At 28.9% G+C, this 21940-nt stretch overlaps 1 protein-coding gene across 1 annotated transcript; it reads left to right on the top strand.

The window, feature by feature from the left end:
* The first annotated feature begins 4307 nt into the window (after positions 1-4307).
* On the top strand, positions 4308-20436 carry LOC111625541 (aminopeptidase N-like). The gene is made up of 14 exons (XM_023368702.1): positions 4308-4967; positions 5136-5288; positions 5579-5681; positions 7226-7346; positions 9584-9732; positions 14571-14684; positions 15026-15163; positions 16097-16162; positions 16476-16541; positions 16633-16805; positions 18043-18140; positions 19334-19467; positions 19543-19598; positions 19899-20436. The coding sequence occupies exons 1-14, from the start codon at positions 4420-4422 to the stop codon at positions 20080-20082; spliced, it is 2103 nt and encodes a 700-aa protein (XP_023224470.1). The 5' UTR covers positions 4308-4419; the 3' UTR covers positions 20083-20436.
* The last annotated feature ends 1504 nt before the right edge of the window (positions 20437-21940 follow it).

Genomic DNA, 21940 nt, shown 5'->3' with positions numbered 1-21940 from the left:
CTTCGAATTTAATTTATTCCGGGAGGCCGTTTGAAATCCGAAGCATTTTTTTATTTTCCGTTAAAAATAATTGTAAGCAAATTAATCCATTCCCAGGCTCTAAACGATACCATTTCGATAAACTTTTTAAAACGACAAATACACACAATTTAAGACAGAAAAAAAACACAGTTAAATGTCACAATTATAAATAAAAACCGTAAGCAAAAACCGCAATAAAATTAAAACAGCATATACTGGTTGCACACAGTCGACTTTGGCATCTTAAACATGGCCGCCGAATGCCACACCTGTTTCCTCTTTATCTCAATCGTCGACGTTATAAACTTGTTAGACTTCGTTACTTTCATACACTCGACGGATGCCGTGATTAATTAATAAGAATAGGGTTGAACAAAAAAATCTTGCATATATTTTTAACGGCAGTCCTTACTTAAATTAATTAACATTAATGTGCTATATTCACGACTGATATAATTAAATCTGACATTACCAATGGTGTGTTGTTGTATTCTTTGTTTATAAGTTTATTCTAAATCTTTTACTTCGCCTTTTGTTTGAATGACGTCAAGTTGGAATGTCTTCAGATAAAGCATATCCAGACTACTCTTCATAAGTTTCGGGAAAAAATAACGCCTTNGAAAAGTTAGTTCAATTAAAAAGTGTGCAATCTAACTACTTCAGCCCCTTGTTCAGAAAAGAAAAATATGTACTCTGATCAATTAGTCTGGCTCATTCAGAAAAATAGAGTACTTATTTAGAGCGGGGATAATAAAGGAATGATTCAAAAATATTCAAATTCAATTGGGTCAAAATAATTTAACTACTAAACACAAATACTACAAAGAATACTACATATTTAATAAATTAAATTGATGCATTTTGTATTTAAAATAAATGAATTATAACAAAATACAAAAAGATTTTTAAAAAATTAATAAATATATAATAAATTTTCTTTTATTTGAATAAAAAAAACTAAAGTAAATTTAAAATGCGGGAGTCGGAGTCGGAGTCGACAGATTTTGTCCGACTCCGACTCCTCTGGCCAGAAATTCCTCCCGACTCCACAGCCCTGGTAAGTATTGACTTGTCACGATTAGTGTCAATGAAATAAGGAAGTGTTACACAATTAGGAATTTAGTTAATTCCGACCGATAAACTTTTCATATAGTAAGATTTCGATACATTTTGTTTCATAAATGTTATTTTTAAACTCATTCATTTTCCAAAATATGCATCGAATGCACGAGACAAAGCGTGGAAAATTCCTGACAACTCATTTGGATTTCTGCTCTGATAATTAATACACCTGTAGATGTTTAATACAAACATACTTTATTATTACACATACAGTATGTAGAATATTATTACAATGAAAGGGTTATCATACACATATTCTACATACGTGTAATAAAGTATATTTGTATTAAATATTAAAAAACGGGATTAAAGGCTTATAGTTAAATCTTTAGATGTCTGGTGCAACTATCGAGTGACTAAAATTTGAAATTTTTGTAGTTAGCGATTATTATATACTGTACAACGATTTAGAAACTAAATCAAAGTTTTTTAAAACTTTTATCAATTTTCGAGCGCTAAGTACTGATCGAATTACAGAATAAATAGAAAAATTCGTTCTTTCATTTAGATTCGTATACGCCGTAAAACTATCGCCGCGGCAATGTGAAGATAATATCTATAGGCTTATTGATTTTTAACTTTTATAAATTGGCCTACCGTACTCTTCTAATTTGTATTTTAAATGCAACATTTTCGATATCGGCGGCTTCGGCGTTAAACAATTAAAAAGAAATGCAGTTTTGTTTGAATTTTACAGTAGGCTATTTAAATTATGGTCAATATGAGTTTTTCTCTCAAATCGAAATTTTATATTCGTTCGACTGGAAAATTCTGAACAAATTATTAAAAATAGCGAGCAATTATTTATTGTGACATCATCATAATGCGGGCTGCAATTTTTAATCTTATTATTAATTAATTTAATTTAAAATATATTCTATTTATCTCAAAGTAGTAGAACTAACTCCTGTACATTATAATTTTCTCAGAGTCCATAGATTCGTGCCAGTCAACCATCTAACACCTTTCGAAGAAAAATTTTTGAATTCAAGAAACATGACTTTCCGGTTTGCATCAGAAGTTCGCATATAAAAAGCACTAAATATTGAACAATGTTTCGAGGTACTGGATGCTTGTGCGCTTCAAGATACAAAAGAGTATATTTGCGAAAAAAGTAAAACTGTTGCCTGTAATTAATGCTTGAAAGGTTAGAATACCATTCCATCTTACCTCCATCTAATCCGTGAATAGCATCGATTTTTTCCCCTGATCACATTTTTTTATTCTCAATAAACTTAAATATCGACATCAAAATTTTACTGACAGACAACAAAAATGTTTTGACCACAATGGCGTCTATAAAATACTGACTCCCAGACTAAAAATTTGATTACACAACCACCTATGACAATGTTACGAGGTGTTCCGATTGTTTGCCGACAGATGCAAACACAAGAAGTATTAATCAGGGAAATATTTCAAGGTACAAGTTTCCTCTACGACTGCAGATATTTTGTAGTTTTTAATATTATTTAAATTGTTTGTCCGATATTAGAAGAACTGTTGGTAAAATAGATTAAGTTATTTTAAATTGTTTCGTATTTTGTTAGGCCAATTGTTACTCGTTTATTTCTTAGCGTGACTTTTCCTAAGGAAAAATTATTGGACTTACAAGTAAGTACAATAGAACTTAATAAAAAGCTGAAGAAATGAACAGTTAGAAAGGACGAAGTTTAGCCAACGTGTTAAAAATGAAAACATAAAAAAACAATTAATAAAATAAAAAATTTCAATTTCTCGAGCGTTATTTTAATGAAAAAGTTTTCAATATACGAACCGATTATTATGGAAAATTAAGAATTTTTGTTCTAAAAGCATGAGAATTTTTAATTTTTCATAAATAACAATAGTAGACTATTTTCTTAACATTTATTCTTACCCTTCCAAATAAGTACCATCAAAAAGAATATATTGATTAATTCATAGACGTAGTTGCAAACACGGACATATCGACGTTTAAAAGGAGCATATTTTTTAAAAATCTGATAAAGTTTATTCCGTATGTCGAAGCGAACATTACTAGACCAACTTTATGTTAAATCGATCTACATAAACTTTCTACTTTAACGAGGAAAATATTAATCTTAGAATTTAAAATACGCAAAACTTTTCCTAGAAAAAATAAACGGTGATTGGATGCGATCTATTGAGGTTATACCAACAACCGAACGAAATTTATTCGTGACGTTACGATTTATATTGACCTCTGCCACCGACCCCAAATTTATGAGTTTTTTTCTTAAGCGTAAAGAGGTCGACCGTTAGTAGACATTTCATTTATACTGTATATTCCAGGACTAATTCCAAAATTATTCCTTTAAATTTATATTTAAATATTTCCGTTTTCCTGGACGATTGCTTCTCCATTCGCTTTAAAATTGATTGAGCAATATGTATTCAATTATAAAAGGTAGAGGTACTGTACAGAACAGTACGTTCCGTAGTCTGGACGTCGACAAAACTTGCACGTTCGTTAAGAAAATAATGATTATTTTTTCTCTTGCAATAATATCCGCGACAATAGCTTCGTTAAAAATAATCTTCGTTCCAGCAAAATTTATCCAATCAAAAACATATTTTCTTTGTTTATTTTAAATCTCACAGAGAAGATATTTGTGTCATTGTTATAAAATACAAAATTATTTTATAACATTGTCGTTTAATTTTTTTAAAAATTATAATAAAACTTATTATTACTTGTTCGTTGACTTTAAGAAAGATTCGGAAATTTTGTACTTATAAAATTAGAGTAAATCGAATATAAATAAGTACCAAAATTGAAAAATGTGAAATACATTTTATAAATACTTTATAGAACGTGCAAAAGCAATTTGACGGGAGTAAAAAAGAAAAGAACCAAGGAAGGAAAATTTTAAGTACAGTACTGTATTTCGAATAGTTTTAAAAACTTACACAACGAATACTTTTTATTCTTTTTGTAGCACGGTAGTCGGATATTTAAAGTTTATTTTAATTTAAGGAAATTTAACTCGAAATAACGATTTGTTTCTATTCTTTGAATTTTGCGAGACAAAAACAAAAACAAAAGGATAATTTGGTCGCGAGGAAAAGAAAGTTATTCCTGGTTATTACGGCACCTCATTAGGTAATAAAATGACGCAGTTCCGTATCCTTGAGAATGTAACCAGACACCGTATTTATGCAGACGTCTTGAAGTACTTCTGTTTTTAACGCGGTGGCTCTCGGCCCCACTTTATAAACTGGATAACGAAATGAGTGAAAATAGCGGAGAGTGGCGATAACCTTCGACCGACGATGAAGCGGTGCGGAAACGGTTTACGTAAATGCTGTAGCAAGTACAAATTACTAATTATTATATTAGTCTTGTTAATAATTACTATAATCGCAGCCATCGTCGTCTGGGTTACTTTACGAAAACCAAAAATAGAAACCTTAGTAAAATCTAAACCCGAAATCAATGATTTTCGTCTACCTTCGAGTCTTACACCCTTGCGATACTACGTGTCGGTTCGACCTTACCTAACTCCTGACGATTGCCACTTCGAAGGAAACGTGGAAATTATAATGGAGTGCCAAGAGAAAACGGACTTGGTCGTTCTCCATTCGCACAATTTATCGATCGTCGAAGGAAGTATCGAACTTCAAAATTTAAAAGAAGGAAGCATCCTAAAATTATACGACGTTCAATACAAAACGGAGTTCGATTTTTTGATTTTGCAGTTCCGAGAAAATTTGCGAAACGGCTACCAATATCGTTTATCTGTAAGTTTTAGCGGAAAGTTAAGAACGGATTTTAAAGGATTTCACATCTCTTCCTATCTGGAAAGGAACGTCTCTCATATGTAAGTTTGTATTTTCGGACAATAGAAATAATTTGTAATTTTGCATCTAAATATAATCTGTGTTATAGTTTTTGCGATATATTTTATTTACGTTTTGCACCTTTGTCTAGAGACTAACGGAAATGCATTTTGTAGTAAAGTTATTTAAGAAGCATAAATTATCTGCAGGGTGGCTCTAACGCATTTCGAACCGTTTCACGCCAGAAAGACTTTTCCGTGTTTCGACGAACCCGCTCTGAAAGCCAATTTCGACGTCACGATCATAAGATGGAAAAATATGACTTCACTCTCCAACATGCCCAAATTAAAAACCATCGTTTGGTAAGTCGCATTGTCAATTATTTTCGTCGCGTTACCCTTCGAAGTGGCAATCGTCAGTTCGACAAATAAATTGTAAAGTAATCTTCGAAAAGTAACGATTCGTTCGTAATAAACTTGCTTTGTTATTTTAAGTTCATAATTGACTTTGCGGATGTATAGACATCTGCAAAGTCAATTATTACGATAGGAAAATAAATAAATAGGTCTACTTTTTATATAGAAAAAATAATGTAATAAATAGTTTCATTAGAATTAAAAAAGAATTTATAATAGAATTAATTTTGTAACAGGGACGACGACTGGGAAGCCGACATTTTTGATACCTCTGTGAAAATGTCTACGTATTCCTTGTCATTTTTTGTCGGTCGTTACGTGTCATCAAGAAATAACAAGGTAATGACATAACTATTTTCGAATTTATTTAGAATTATTAAGATTATTTGACTTAACTTTTCTTAAATACACGAAAAGTTTGAATTAATCAGATCAAACTCAAGATAATATTAAAAATAATATCAGTTTAATTTATTCCTAAGAAAGATGATTTCAGTTAACTGTTTAGTAATTTCTTCTAATTATATCGTTATTAATTATTAATATATGAAAAAATTTATAAAAACATGTTTAATAAAGAGGAACGTGTGAGTTTTTATAGCTAAGAAACATTTTATTCTGTAGACTGAATCATTTATCGAAACTTTTTAAAATTTGAATGGATTATAAACCAGCTAATTTCTATTAAAAATTGGGATTTATTTAACATCTGGGATTTGTGAATGTACTGTTCACAACGTATTGTATTCAGAAACATAGAATTTGTATAAAAATCTCGTGTATCTAAGTAATTATTATATTTATTATAATATTATAAACTTATTTTTATTTTTTCCTACTGATAATTGTTTAGATTATACATATATTAGATAAAGAAATGAAAGAGATTCGAGTTGACTTTGCATTTTAAATTTTAGTGAAAGAATAAAGTAAAAACGAATAATTTAGTTTATTTTTGTTTCGATTCGAATGTTGGTTTGAAGCAATTTTTTGAAATGTATTAAAAAATTCGTTGGTAAATAGAGTATAAACAATGGAAGAACTAAAAGATATATCTCGTACATTTAAAAAAAATTGGAGTTACTTTTTAATTTTTAAATTAAAATATTAAATATCTAATTTAAATAATAAAAGAAAATGTAGTGAATCCATTTCGACATACCAGAAGAATTAACGCCGCATTTAAAATGATAAAATTCAAAAGATTTTATTTAAAATATGTATTGAAAGTTTCGAAAGTATTAAATATTAGCAGCTTACCAAATCCAGTTATATCACTTAAAATGTATTTTCATAACACGAAATTGTTAAATGATAAAATTGAAATTACTTAAGGAAGTAAAAAAATTCAATATTTGTTAAATTTCCTTAATAAAAAGATACTGAAATCATCTTTTGAGATGAAAATTACGTCAGTGGTCTAATTTTAATATATTTGTAAGTTTGGTAGAGATTTCATATTAAACTACGATTGCAAAAAGATTCGATTGAACATGTGATTTGAATTAAAATTTATTGTTTGTTAAGAAAGCGTAATTTTTTTAAGCGTAAGTTTTTGTAAGGAAAACAAAAATGTGAAAAGTCGGATCAACTCATTCTTGGTAATACGAAACCATTCAATAATGAAAAAAAATGTTAACATATAATTAATATATGTTATGTATTCAGTGTTTTTTTAGTAATAGAGCTAATGTAATCGGCGAGTTTCATAAAAATGATAGATATTATTATTATTATTACAAGAATGATAGATATTAAGAGTTACTCAACGTTGTTGGTAACTCTTAATATCTAATGAATATTTACTATTACAGACTTAAATTATTACAAGCCAGATTATTTTTATTAAAAATTAATTAATCTACAATTATAATATATTTCAGATAACTGTGTGGTATCCACCGAAACATTCGAATTATTTAATTACCGCCTTGAATTTTGCGCCTAAATTTTTGAAATTTTACGAAGACGTTTTGAAAGTCCCTTATACACTTCCAAAATTAGGTGAAAAAATTTTTATCTGTAGATTTTTCACTTAAGATTTAAAAATCTGTGTCGATGTAACCTAATTATAGGTTATATCGACACAGATACTATAGAACATAATTAATAATGTAATTATTATTTTCTGGCTAATTTATTTATAAAATATGTTAAAAGTATATTTCATTAAATAAGTTATATGTTGCTATCTTTTATGAAAACAGTTCATACAAGATAGAATCGAATCTACATTCTCTGTATATTTGTTATTTTAGTTCTCCGCGACCAAAATCTAAATTCAGAATTAAAAATAATTACAGTCCTTGACACTATTTAATAAACTGATTGCGAGAAATACTAAAAACGTTTCATCTAAAAAAAATACATTTTTCAAAGTTTAAAAAAATTTATTAAACGATAAAAAATTGCAAATTGAGAAGACAAATTCTGAAAACGTATTACCAGATATCATCAAAAACTATTTCTGGGAGAAATATAAACTGACAAAAAAGAAAAAAATAGTTATATCGCAATATGCAGTGAATAAAGTACTATTTAATGAATATATTTCTCCACTGAATGATACCTTTCGCAAATTACTATAAAATTTTAATTCGATTCAGAGATTACTTAAAGAGGAGATTGATATATTGTATTTTATATTAATTTAGCAGGTTAAAAATTAAAGTTCTACCATATTGAAAGAATGTAGTTATCTAGTTGAAATTAGACAAATTTAATAAATTTTTTCTTTTATTGGAGAAAAAATGAAGTCTACGCAGAAAAACAAAGTTGCAATTACACTAACAAATTGTTTCTGAATCAAAACAGGGATTTTCATTAATATGAAAAGTCCTACTTTGATTCGGAAACGACAATAAATTTATTCATTCGAATAAACGCGGAAATTGCGAGAAAACATTCCGCCTCGCCGCCGTTTTATCCTAATACTGTATAACGTTTTTAAAATAGTATACAGTAAATATATTAGTTTCTAACTTTTCGTTAATAAGAGAAGCATTTCTCTTTAGTCTGTGACGATGTGTCTGCATTGAGCATTGCGTTTATTTGACTCGTCACTATTAAGATACAACTTTCTGAATTTCTTCAGAGTTACGTTTTCTTTCCAAAATTTATTACCTGAAATGTTTCTTAATTTTATTCGATCATTTTATTAAGTAACGTTAAGAACTGATAAGTAATTAATTGATGTATTTAAATTCGAACTTTATATTTTAAAATAATGTAGAACTCCGTTAAGAAGATTTTCAAGGGATCAATTTAAAATCTTCTTAAGCACAAATGAAAATAATATACCTTTTCTTTTCATAATCCACGTTTATTTAATTAACAACGTTCCTGCAACGAATTAGGCTTATACAGTATTTATTCATTTAGATATATGTTATATTTGTTCTAATGTAGTCTGCTTATCGATTATGTTAGGGGAGGAAAAAATACGTTTTATGGTTCCCAAGAAAAAACGCACCGATCTGCAAATACCAGGTATTTAATACGTTATTTGCGGTAAATTACTACAGAAAATATTTCTGAAAACTTATCGGTATCTACCATGTATTGATTGATAGCGCTTGTCAGAATTTGCTGCTTACTACAAGCCGTTGCCAGATAATTACGTAAAAAATTGTAAAATCCGTGTTTAAAGTAGTTCAAATCGCGTGCGTTGTATTATTTTTCCATGTGTAATAAAATATATAAAATTTTCGATAGGATTCAGTTGAAAAGTTTTAAGACAAACCATTTTCAGGTGGCGGATAAGGATTTCAGTTTACCAAGCGAAAAATTTTTTTACACGGGGACATTTTATATATATAAAATAACGCTTCTAGCCCACAACATTAATTTAGAATGAATTAGTTAGCGTAATAAATAGGGTTATAATAAATTGGATGGCTTATCACACCAGGAGCTGACTGGAATAAATAGACTAGATTTGAATATAAATCGCCTTTAATTAACCCCAATCAAATTTTAGTAGGAATGCATTTCGTGTACAAATTCCTGGTGTGATAACCCTCCAATTTATTATAAACCTATTTATTTATTAGGCTAACTAATTCATTCTGAAGCAAAATATGTTTGATGATATTTTACAATTGTTATGATAATTCTTAGTTCAAATAGAATCTGTTTCTTTAATTTTTTTTGTTTTTAAGTACGATTAAAAAACGGATAATTAATTATGAATATTGTTTTGATTAAAATAAATGACTGAATTTTTACCTGTAAATGTATAGATTTGGTGTCGGCTGATTGGCCTCATCGAGCTATGGAAAACTGGGGACTCATCATCTGTTCGGAAAAACTAATTTATAGTGAAAAATTTTCCTCTGGCTACAGGCAAAGAATTATTGCAAAAATTTTAGCCCATGAAACTGCGCACCAGGTAAACATTTTTATAAAATAAATCTTTGTTTTTGTTTATGAATAACTTTATTGACAACAGGAATTTCCGTTTTTAAATAACGAAATATTCGATTAAGAACGTATTTAGTCATTCAGAAAACATTCGTGCAAGCAATGTTATTCTTGTTATTCCTTTTCGTATTTCATATTTTTACAGATAATATGAACTACATTTAATGAAGCTTTCCGAGAAAGCAGATAAAAATATCACAATGTACTGTACAGTACATGTTAATTTCAATACATTTGTTCATATAGTTATAGTAAAAATTTGCAAATAAATTAATACGCACTGATTATATTTTTGTTGTTATAACCTATTGTTATTTGAGTGTTTTTAGTACTTACTATTAAATCTCAGAAAACCATATTGTCGCGATGCGATATTAATGGACGAAGTTCATAGGAACAAGGGAAAAAACAAACGTTATTAAATTAACCTATAAATCAGCAATTAATACCAATTGCTTTATTGTTTAATTTAAAATCTATGATAATGTGAATAATACATAGAAATCTCTTTCAAAACGTTCCAAAACTCGGAAGTCACGAACATATCGAACAATCGAACTCAAACAAAACATTGTAGATCGACTTTGCCAAATTGACTGAAAATATCGCCTTACAAATCCATACAGCAGCAATATAAAGCACACCTAAAAACGAACAAATGATTAATACAGTACAGTCTCGAAAACTCGGCCTAATGTGGACCGAAGGGTGGCCGAGTTTGTGAAAATGCCGGGTTATCGGGAATGGGGTTAAAAAAAAATAAGTATGAGTGTTTCCTCATAAAATACTGTACTGTACTTGTATGTATTGTTTACTTGAGAATACAACAGAGAATAAACTGCCCAAATACCCTTAAAAAAGGAAAAGTACGACCTTTATGAAGGCATAGAGCCTTTACTACATGAAAATGAAAATTAATGAATACACTGTGTACAGTAATTTACCTGATAAGACAGACCTCAGAAAAATACTTTATGAGGCATAAAGCTGTCTATAATGAAAATTAATTAACTAAGGATTTTTTTGCCCTGCCAGGGTGTGGCCGAGTTATCCGGACTGCCGGGTTATCGAGTGCCGAGTTTTCGGGACTCTACTGCAATAGAAATTTGAAGTCTTACATCCTCGATCGTCAAAATGCACATAGTTCTTACGAGTCGTTCTTCCATCTGCTCCAAATTTTTTATCATTCGTTTAATTAACTGTCTACTGATCATTTAATAAATATTATATATTTTATAAGTTATTAATTTTAAAATAAAATATTTAGAGTTCTAAATCTCAGAATTTACTCTTAATATACTACGTGAACCAATTAATAATTATTTCTTATTAAGAACTTATAAAATTAAAATAAGTGATTATACTTTCCTTGATTTTGTTCCTTTATATGGTATCCAACAAGATTCTATTCTTAGTGGCCTCTTCTTTTCAATATATTTAAATTAACTTCTCTGTCATCTTAAATCTCATATTATAGCTTATGCCGATGAGAAAATTAATCTGTTCTCTCCATCTGTCTTACAGTCTGATATCTATTTATTAATAAATATGTTTAAATCTGCAAACTTAAAAATTAATACAGAAAAAACAGTTGTTGTGTTATGCTTTGATTCGTAATCCTCCATTACTTGTTTTTTACATTGATTTTAATCCAATTAATTACATAATTTCTATTAGCGATTTAGGCATAGTTTTTAACACGAAACTTAACTTTCAAAAATCATTGATAAACTCGTTAAATCCTTGGCTATTAGACATAAAATTTTACAGCGATGTTGTAAGCCCATCTTTAATAAAAGAGTATTACATAAAATTAACATAGAAATATTTTTAATGCTAATTTTCAAATTTGCATTGATTATGGATTTCCCACCTGGTCAATGGATGCTCCTTCCCTTTTACACAAGCTTACTTCTAGTATTAATAAGATATACTTCACGTTTAACAAAATGTGTAATCTGCCTATCATTATTCACTCTAATATTGCTAGAATTCGCCTGGACTTTCCATCTTTCTTCGAGAGAATTAAATAATTTGATCGGTTAATATATTACAAATATTTTAATGGTCGTGTTTATCAAGATTGGCTTTTACTTCAAATTCCATCGAGAAAACTTCGCTCATTTATTTACGTTTTTATCCCTTTCTATCGTCTAAACCTATCCCAACGATTTTCCTTTACTGTGTATCACAAAATCATAATAATTTTGATGATTTTTACATCTTAATCGCTCTGATTTTAAATTTAAATGTAAAAAAGTGTATCTCTTTTTTAAGATTTGTTACCTGTTTTTATTTTATTTTGTTTTAAGAGGTGGTATTTGTTTTTAATATATTTTAAGAGGGCGGAAATCAAATGTCTATCCAGACTTTTCCTGTAAATTTAATAAAATGAAATGAATAAATTTGAAATATTCGTCAGATAAGATTCGAATTATTACTATTCTTTTTAAAGTTAACGTTTTAAAACTATTGCTACATTATTGACAACTCCATATTTTACAGCGAGCAACTATGTGTTTTATCTTACGAGTTAGATAAATAGTATTATAAGTGATGCAATTTTAATCAATTTTAATGAAATCAAATAAGCATTTCATTAAATCATTTGGTATAATTTTATCTCCTTAATTCTAATTATTTCATTTTATTTATTGTATACGAAATTAAAATTTACATTTACATTTAATATAGAGGAAGTTATAGCGAAAGGTATAAAGTAAAACAGGTAAATGCCGCATATTTGAAGTGAAACCCGTAGCTGTTGTTATTAATAGCAAACTAAAGTACTACTAAAAATATGACTCTCTACGCTTGCTTTAGAATAATTCATCAGTTCGATCTGTTCAAGAATTAGTTAAACAATTTTATAATTCTCATTAAAAACCATATTACGCCCGCGTAGTGTAATGGAATTATTGTGACATCATGCAGCATTTCGCAATGAAATCGAAAATTCTCATCCAAAGAAAAGCATTTAAGTAATGTAACGAGTTTCTTAGTAAATTACACAGTAATGACGTTTATGATGCAAACTGTGAAATAAGATGTAATGCGACTTGGATGTTGAGCAAACATCATATTAAACAGGATGTAAAAAAACATTTCACTAGTCCATATCTTGCTTCTGTTACGTATTAACTAAATACAAGCTTCTCTGCACGGACTTGAGCACGCGAGGCGATACGGAAAAGCTTCACACGGTTTACTGTTAATCATTCTTGACGTTGTCTAGCCGCTTCCCCTTTGAGTATTTTAACCGAACAAAAATTTTTTATAGCTTGGTGCAAAATATACCCTGTATATTTACTGTACTTAAGTTTTCAAACCTCTATAGAGTACTGCAGTGCATCTATGTCGACTAAATAGCAAGATACTATCGGTATACATACAGTATTAACAAGTTCCTCACCATCCGTATTTTTCCATCTGGTTAAATCAAATGTTCTCTAAAATTTTCAGTGATCAAAATTCTCCGTTTCCCAATTACAGTGGTGCCTCGAATAACGGACGCTGCGAACAACGGGCTTTCCGTTTGGCAGTTACGTGAGGCGAACAACAAACTCTCTGCGAACAAGTGCGAATGATATTTTCACTCTTTTGCCGTTGCCAATGACAATCTGCTATTTTTATAATATATTAGTATTATTAGAATATATTATTAGTATATCTGAAGTACAGAGCTCTCATTGGGATTCGGCTTGCTCCCTTGTTTATTACGTACATCACCTCAGTGTAAGATATTTACATTTATTCAAGTATTGTGCAAATCATGGCTTATAAAAAACAGAAAGGTGATTTCAATTGAAACAAAGCAAGAAATCATCAGAAGGAGTGAAAGTTGACAAAAACTTCCTTGTCAAATGGGGAGAGGTTCAGGAGTTTACCAACACTCATTATCCAAACAGAGCTGAGGTCAACAGGATCAATGATCTCTACAATGACACCCTTGCCCGTCATCTCCGACAGGTGTTGAAGAAGAGAGAGAAACAGATCACCTTGAACATGTTTTTCAAAAAGCCAGCAGGCAAAAAACAAAGGATGGAACAAGAGGAGTTGACTCTCCGGTAGCCTCTCCTGAATCTGACTCCGATTAAATAACAATAAAAAGAGACCTGCTGCAATGTGTAAAAAGTCTGTATCTGTATCAATGTGTGAAGAAAATGTTCCTCCACCTCCTCCTCACAACATCTGATTACCCGGCATAATTGGTGACTGCCCCATTTTAATTTTTTTTATGGTACAGTATGGTTATTTCATGCTGCTGAACGAATTATGTTTTAACATGTATACCTATGGGAAAATGCGTTTCGTATAATGGATTTTTCACTTAACGGACGTGCACCTGAAACGGATTAAATACGTTATACGAAGCACCACTGTATATAATCTTATTCTCTTATAAAGTTATGGGACTACCGACTTATAAGAGATCGGACGTTACCTGAATAGACGTTATATAACGCATAACTGAAATTTGGTCGAAATTTTATTTCCTATTAAAAAAGTTTTCTGATAAAAGTATGTGACGTATTTCATTTCCCATCAAAGACTTTTATACAGTACATACTCAGATAACATTGAAATCAACATTTCAATAAAAATTAATCAATTTATGAACTTTAAGCTTCGCCACCAATTTTATGTTTATGACTAAAGTTTTTTATATATAAGCCCGCAAAATTTCAAATAATAATTAAAATAGTACTTAAACATTTATAAAATTATAATTTAGATTTTTTAAATTAAAATGATGTTTTCTTAAAATTAATTTTAAATGAGATATATTAATGTATTTGCGTCTAGTGGTTCGGTAATCTAGTAACTCCAAAATGGTGGAACGATATTTGGTTAAGCGAAGGTCTATCGACTTATATGGAACACGTAGCCACCTCCGCCTTCTTCCCCCAATGGAACAAGGTAAGAGAAATGTCTGAAAAATAAGATTGGTTAACACACGACTCGAGTGGTTGCCAAAGTCTTTCTAAACCTAAGTACAGCGTCAATCGTACATTAATTAATTTTCATTTATAAAAGACTGAATCAAAAATTATTTTAATTGACAGTTAGGCAAATGTTTTTGCGTTTTTATATAATTTGTATGTAATAAAATAAATAAATGTAAAAAATATTAGTTTATGAAGTTCGCTTTGTTAAAACTCGAAGATAGAGTGAGAAGATTTATAGAAATAAATCAGATAAAAAAGAATATTTAATGAGATTTCTATTTGATGACAGTTTTTTAAAATTATTATTTTTAGGTGGACAAAACTTTAGTTTTGGCAGCTAAAGAGTTATATCCGAGAGATTGTTTGGACGAAGTATCGGCAGTTTCTAAATCGTATAATTTAGAAAATTCGTTATTGGAGGAAAGTTTTGACGTTTTCACGTACATAAAGGTGAGAAATATGTACAATTTATTGCATATTACGGATTATCCAAACCGTGTCGAAATAAATGGAACAATACGCAATGAAAAGTACGATACGTGTGTAATTATAAATATTGACACTCTCCTTATTATTTAGGTTTATTGATAGGACAGTATTATAGATTTATTCTCTTTATAGGTTTATTTATAACAAGTTAAAAATGAATTCTATGCGATATTTAATTTAATATTTTTTAAATTAATCGACAATTTGAAGTTATATAAGCCTATATAAAAGGAATTGCTGAAAACAAAAGTAAAAAATAATTTCTATGTGAAAACACTTGAATCGCCAAAATAAAACAAACGAAAACAATTCTAAAAGATGTTCGAACGACATTTACTTATAAAGCAAACATCCGATGCCTTTGTGTTCGAAGACATTTAAATTATTATAAAGTCGTCAATTAAATTTTCTTACTTTATATATTAACAACGTCTTCATATGCAACAGAAACTTGCGTATAGACTATATACAGGCAGACAGTCAATAGACAGATATTAAAGTTCTACACAGTCTTATAGATTAGATAAACAGGATAGATGAAAGTAATTCCTTTCGTTTTACAGTCTTATTTAGAAAGAACAATCGAGCATTTAAGTAGTAATTTGACTCTCTAAATTAGTATTTTATTTTGGATCGTGTCAAGAATATTTTATTTTGCATCAAAAGATTGTTATTACTGTATTCGTCAAGCAAAATGTTACACGTAGGCCTATACGAAGTTCGTGAAGTTTACCTAATGCGATTTAATTAATAACAGAAAATTTTAATATTTTCAAACGTGAAAGGTCGAATATAATATCATTAACATCAAAATACACCAAGAATTAAGTCATATTTTTTAAAATAGATGTCAATTGCCAGTATACACACAATAATCGTTTCGTTGTGTTTCAGGGAGCCGTTGTTACTCGGATGACGCGTCATATTTTCGGAGATGACGTGTTTTGGAAGGCCTTATCGGTAAGATTTTTTTAGAATTCAAGTGCCCGTTGAATGAAAGAAGACCGATTCATTCCTCACTCTCCTCTTTGATAAGAAAAAGATCAAATTGCATTTTCTTAAAAATAATAACTGCAAAAGGATTTAAATTGTTTTTTTCAATACGTGAAAATTTTAAAAAATAATGTTAGATTCTCAAAGTAAGCAAATAAGCAAAAATCAGGCATGATTTTAAATAAATTAAATGCTATTTAATACTATTTAAAATGTAATTTGACAGATATCTACGCGAATGAACTTTTCAAAATTTATTAATAAAATTTATAATTTTCAGATATATTTGAAAGAAAATTCTTTTAAAAATGTGGAAGAAAAAGATTTTTGGAATTACTTTATTAAGGTGAATTTATAAGTATTTATAGGCTACGAATTACGTAAAACCTGTTAAGTCTGAGTTGTCAGTCGTTTATCATTTATGAAATTTATTCTAGGAAAGTAAACATGTATTATCGAAAGGAGGAAAACTGGATTTAACGGAAAGTCTGTCGACTTGGACCAAACTGAAAGGCATGCCAATAGTTACTGCGAATACGAATTACACCGAAGGAACTGTTTTCTTATCGCAGATTTCGTGCAGAGCAAAAACCTCAACTGAGCATAAAAGGTAAATACAAGAATAAATAATTTTTAATTATTTCATCATTGCAAATGCATATTATCAAAGCTATATACACAGAGCAAATAAATTTCGTTAATTTAATTTATTATTTATTTTTTGAATTGACGTGTTTTAAAATCAATTTATTGATAGAATAATGATTTGTTACTTTTTAAACAATTAAATAAACTGAACAAAAGCAATAAGATAAGAATAATCGTAGACTTTTCACAGTTTTAAATATTTTGTGATGTTTCCTGTTTTTATGTTGTAATTATATAATTATTTCAAAAATTCCAATATATAAATGGAGTGTATTGCATTTGATACCAATTTTACGAAAATAAATTCTATATGTTCGTCTACTTTCTCAAATTTTGACAGCATTCAATTGACATATTTCAAGTAAAATCTTTATCTGAATACGTCAACTTGTAGAAGTAACTAAAGAATTTCAATTTATCATTATCAGTATCTTTATTAAGAAAACAAACTGATAAATTAATATGTTTTGTACAGTACTTTAAAGATGTATTTATAGAATAGGGAGGGATAAAAATTCTCATAGTGAAATATTCGTCCGGAATTAGAATAAGAGATAAAATAAAGAATAAATTAGTGGATACCTTAGCTAATTGTTACAATTTCAGCTTAACATTTTTTTTTCATAATTTTCCTACTGTATTCGAACCAGAATTCTTTGGACGCTAAATATAATTTTTCCGATCAAATATCTGTATATTATAAAATTAAAAATCTTGAATATTTAGAACTCTTTCAAATGCAGCAACTTACCTACAGTAATCAAATTGTTACACCAAATTGTTTATATAAAAATCAGACATTTAGGCAAAATATTAAGGGAGAAAAACACTAACGTATGACACTTTTTAAATGATCAATAAAATTTCATGAAAATGACTTTGTGGATATCTACAGATGTCCTGAGTGTTCATCTACAGATTTTCCTTTTCTTAAAATATTGTTCAAATAAGTTTTGGAAGATATTTACTAGCTAACCGACTAAAAACCGGCTAAACCAGATTGTAAAATGTGAATCGACAATACTTTCCTTATTCTTTATTTTAAAAATTCTACACATTCAAATGAAATTAGCAGTCGTTTTGTCGGTTATTTTGATCCTCTACATTTGGGAACAAGAAAATCGACTTCTCGACTATTATATTATCATTCATTCTAAAGTATTTTTATTTAAACTGCAAAACGTTTTAAATAATTTCAGAGATTTGTGGCATATACCGATATCTTACGCAACTTCTTTATCTCCGAATTTTCAAAACAATTCTTCGAACATCAAATACTGGTTGACGACTGTAAATGGTAAGAAGTAACTTTATTTTTTCCTTTAAAAAGTGAAATAACAACACTTCAAAATTCGAAAACAGTGCCGAGACGTTTGACGATACATGAAAGAAAGATTACTCAAAATCTTGTTTCGAGAGAGACTATATTAAAAAAGCTAAAATTTAAAAACTTATTAATTAAATAAAGGGAGATTTATTATTGGACTATACCTTCGTTAATTAAATATATAGGTATTATGTAATTTGGTCTAAAGATAGACGATTATGTCGCCATATTGTTTTAAATCGATAATTTTTCACTTTTCCTGCACCCGGCCTTTATATTAGAAAGTAAAATGTCATTTTAATCTTTAATCTTAATGAAATTTATTTTAATAAAAGCACAAAGCCAATGAATACAAGATCTTTTCGTCTCATTAAAAAAAGGCATTCTCAGTTATTAGAACAACGGAACAACAAGAGCAGTTTTTAAGGAAAAAAAATTTAAAAATAATTTTCAACTCGAATGCTACAACAACAAATTGATATTAGACTACTAATTCGTAGATTTCATACTTTATGTTACAATAATTTTTAAAAATATTTTACTTCATACAAATATTTAGATGTTGACTAAATTCATTTTAAAGCCTGCATGACTTCCGTTAATACATCACTAAGTTTGGAAGCTGCTCGAACAATATTAGCCAAATTTAATATACTCATACTGCAGTTTCACGAAGAAAAAGCTCTACTAAATTATCTGTCGCCTTTAGGAGTTTTGCCGAATCCTCACAAATGTTACAATCACTGGTCGAACAAAATATCGTCAAGAATTATAACATTAAATGTCAAAGTAAAAGCGATAGAGAAGTTTGTAAATATTCCGTTCGGTTTAAAGTGAGAAAAGTGTAGATTTGCGACCCCGACAAGAAATCGTTCCCTATTGTAAATTTAATCCGTCGCAATTATAGATTTCGCAGTTAAGCGTTGCAGAGAAGGCAAAAAGAAAATTGTTAATGTTAAAATATCTTACGAAATGCGAGAAGTAATGTAAGAAAAAAATATTTAGCTCTCTTCGAAGGCATTCGTCGTGTCTGAAGCCTAAATATGCCTCGAAATAGTTTGCATAAAAATTCTAAAAATAAGTTTATTATTAATACAAAGTTAATGATACAGAATCCGTAAATTGTTAACATTTAACAAAGTGCTAATTTCTTGTGACAATAGCTACGATGGAAAACGTATTTATGAGCAAAAGTGGATGGTTATTGCTCAACGATCGGAGCCAAGGCTATTTTGTCGTCAACTACGATTCTAGGAACTGGAAACTCCTGGCCAAACAACTAAAAAAAGATAATAAGGTGGAAGTATTAGTATTAATTATTCTTCAATTTATTAACTATTTAAAACATATTAAATAACAATTTCTCTTTTAGGTATTCACACCCGATCAGCGTTTCAAATTACTGGCAGATGTTGCTATTTTACTAGAGTAAGATATACAAATTACAGTAATTCATTTTACAATATACTCATATATTAGAAGGCACGATGACATAAATATATAATTTTCGGTATTGGCCTTCGCAGATTATTATATGATCAAAACTTTTACTAATTATATTTTAGTACAGCGTACAATCTGTAAGCTTATGAGCTAGATTAATGAACATTCTAATCGTATTGAAATTGTTTTATGACAGAGTAAATCGGTCTTGTGTTATTTTTCTTAAAAGTTTTAGTAACATTAAATGTGAAAAATAACACATGTAAATCATATTTTAAAACTTAGTTTGAACTATTTGGACTGGGATCTATCGTTGGATGTATATTCTTATATCGGCAACGAAAATGAATTATCCGTTTTGCAATTTGGAGTTTTCGATCGTTTGCAAAAATCTACCGAATTAATCAAGCATAATGAATACGAAGACGTGTGGAATGTAAGTATAAAACGAATGTCATCAAATTCCTAAACTTTAAACTAAGATAAAATAGATAAAAGTCGCTGAACTTATACTTAGAGATTATATTAATAGTTCTTTGAATATTTTAACAAGTTTAGAAAAATTTCGAATATTTTAATTGTGAATAAAGTTGCATTTTCAATTAAAAGCTATTAAAAATTTCGTTTTCTGCTTCTAATTCATCTAATTTTTATTAACATTATTTTAAAAAATCGATTATGTTTATGTTGAGCATTACGCCGCGCTCAATAATATGATAAAATCACGAAGAATTAACTTTTTTAAGGATACTAACGAGACTTTCTTTTAATTGATAACTTTAGTAAAGCCCGGCAGCATGATTAACCTACTGCCAGGCTTTACCAAGCAAGATCAAATCTGCTANATTATATTTAAAAATTGTTATGTTTACTCATTTGATGTCTTTTTAGCCATGTAAGATATCAGTTTCTACTAAGTATTAAAGACGAAACCGAAGCTTACAATCCAGTAAAATATGACAAGGTAATTGTAATATAAAATAAATATTTAAATTCTTAACAGAAGTAATAATTGATTTATAGTAAAATTTTTGAGATTATTTTATGTCTAACTTGTAAGTTAGGTAATATTTGTGATTTACACAAAAATGGTCAAGATAAAATATTAATTATTATTAATATAAAAGTATTCCACTTTCTAAGTTTAAAGAGAATTTTTATAGGAATTTTTACCTAAACGGAAAATTGTACAGTCTGTCGAAAGACGTTTTATTCTGAGTAATCCCAGAGAAAATGATAATGGAATTCTTAATCGACATTCGGGTGGCCTGGCTCAAATATTGGATTCATTCAATTCTCAGTGGTGTACCGAGAAATTTCGCTAGTTTGGGAGAGTTAGGCAAAATACACCCTGATAATTATCAGATAAATATAAACGTTCTTTTAATAGAAAAATGAAAAGAGTTTTAAGTTTTAAACAATATGTCAAAAATTGTCTTGAATTTACAATGATATTCAGAATAGTGGTGTTAGCATCTATCATTTAGAAGATATGATATTTAAGAGTTAATTAAACACAAAGGAAAATAAATCAACTGTTTTTATCGTATTCGACTGTTTTAAAAGACCGGGCAGTAGGGTTTAACCGGATGTTATTAAGATGACTCTAGATTATTAGTGATGCTGCTTTTATGTATGTTGTTAACTTGGACATTTGATCCGATTGGGAAAGACGATAAACTTGAAATAAACAATAATAATATTGATAAAAAATATTGACTAAAACATTTTGCACACATTCATGTTATTTAAATTTCAGAAATATATCTGAGCCCTGTTACATAAAGATTACAGAATATAAGCTTTTAATACTTTTAGCTTGTAACAAGTACTGTACTTATAGCTTCTAACTGATTATAAGTATCTATGTGCAATCAAAATCGTTTACGACTAGGTGCTTGTAACTTGTTACAAAATTTTTCATTCAACATAATGTATATTGCTTGTAATTTATAACATGTAAAGTTTTTTTCAATTGCAAGCGTTTTTATGCAGCGAGATCCTGAAATTACACTTCTATTGAATCATATTATTCAATGATTTTTCGAAAACACGAGAGTCGAATAAGAGGAATAAACACGAAAGTTATACTCTTGTGTTTATTTCTCTTATTTTGAAACCATTCTTTTCTGGTTTTTCTCAGTTTTATTCCTTTCTCTCCCTACAAAACGCCCATCTCTGTACTTATAGTAGGCCTATTAATGAATTTAAAAGGTTTTAACTGGTAGGCCTAGGCCTATTCATTATTCTATTTCTGTTTTAATTTTTATGCAAAAATTAAGCTATGGAACGTCTTATTTAAATAACAAATTAAGAAAATTGAAACC

The sequence above is a fragment of the Centruroides sculpturatus genome, unplaced genomic scaffold (genome assembly GCF_000671375.1).
Source record: "Centruroides sculpturatus isolate CEXI.00-Female unplaced genomic scaffold, Cexi_2.0 scaffold341, whole genome shotgun sequence".
Taxonomy (NCBI): Eukaryota; Metazoa; Arthropoda; class Arachnida; order Scorpiones; family Buthidae; genus Centruroides; species Centruroides sculpturatus.
This window is presented reverse-complemented; position numbering and strand designations above follow the sequence as displayed.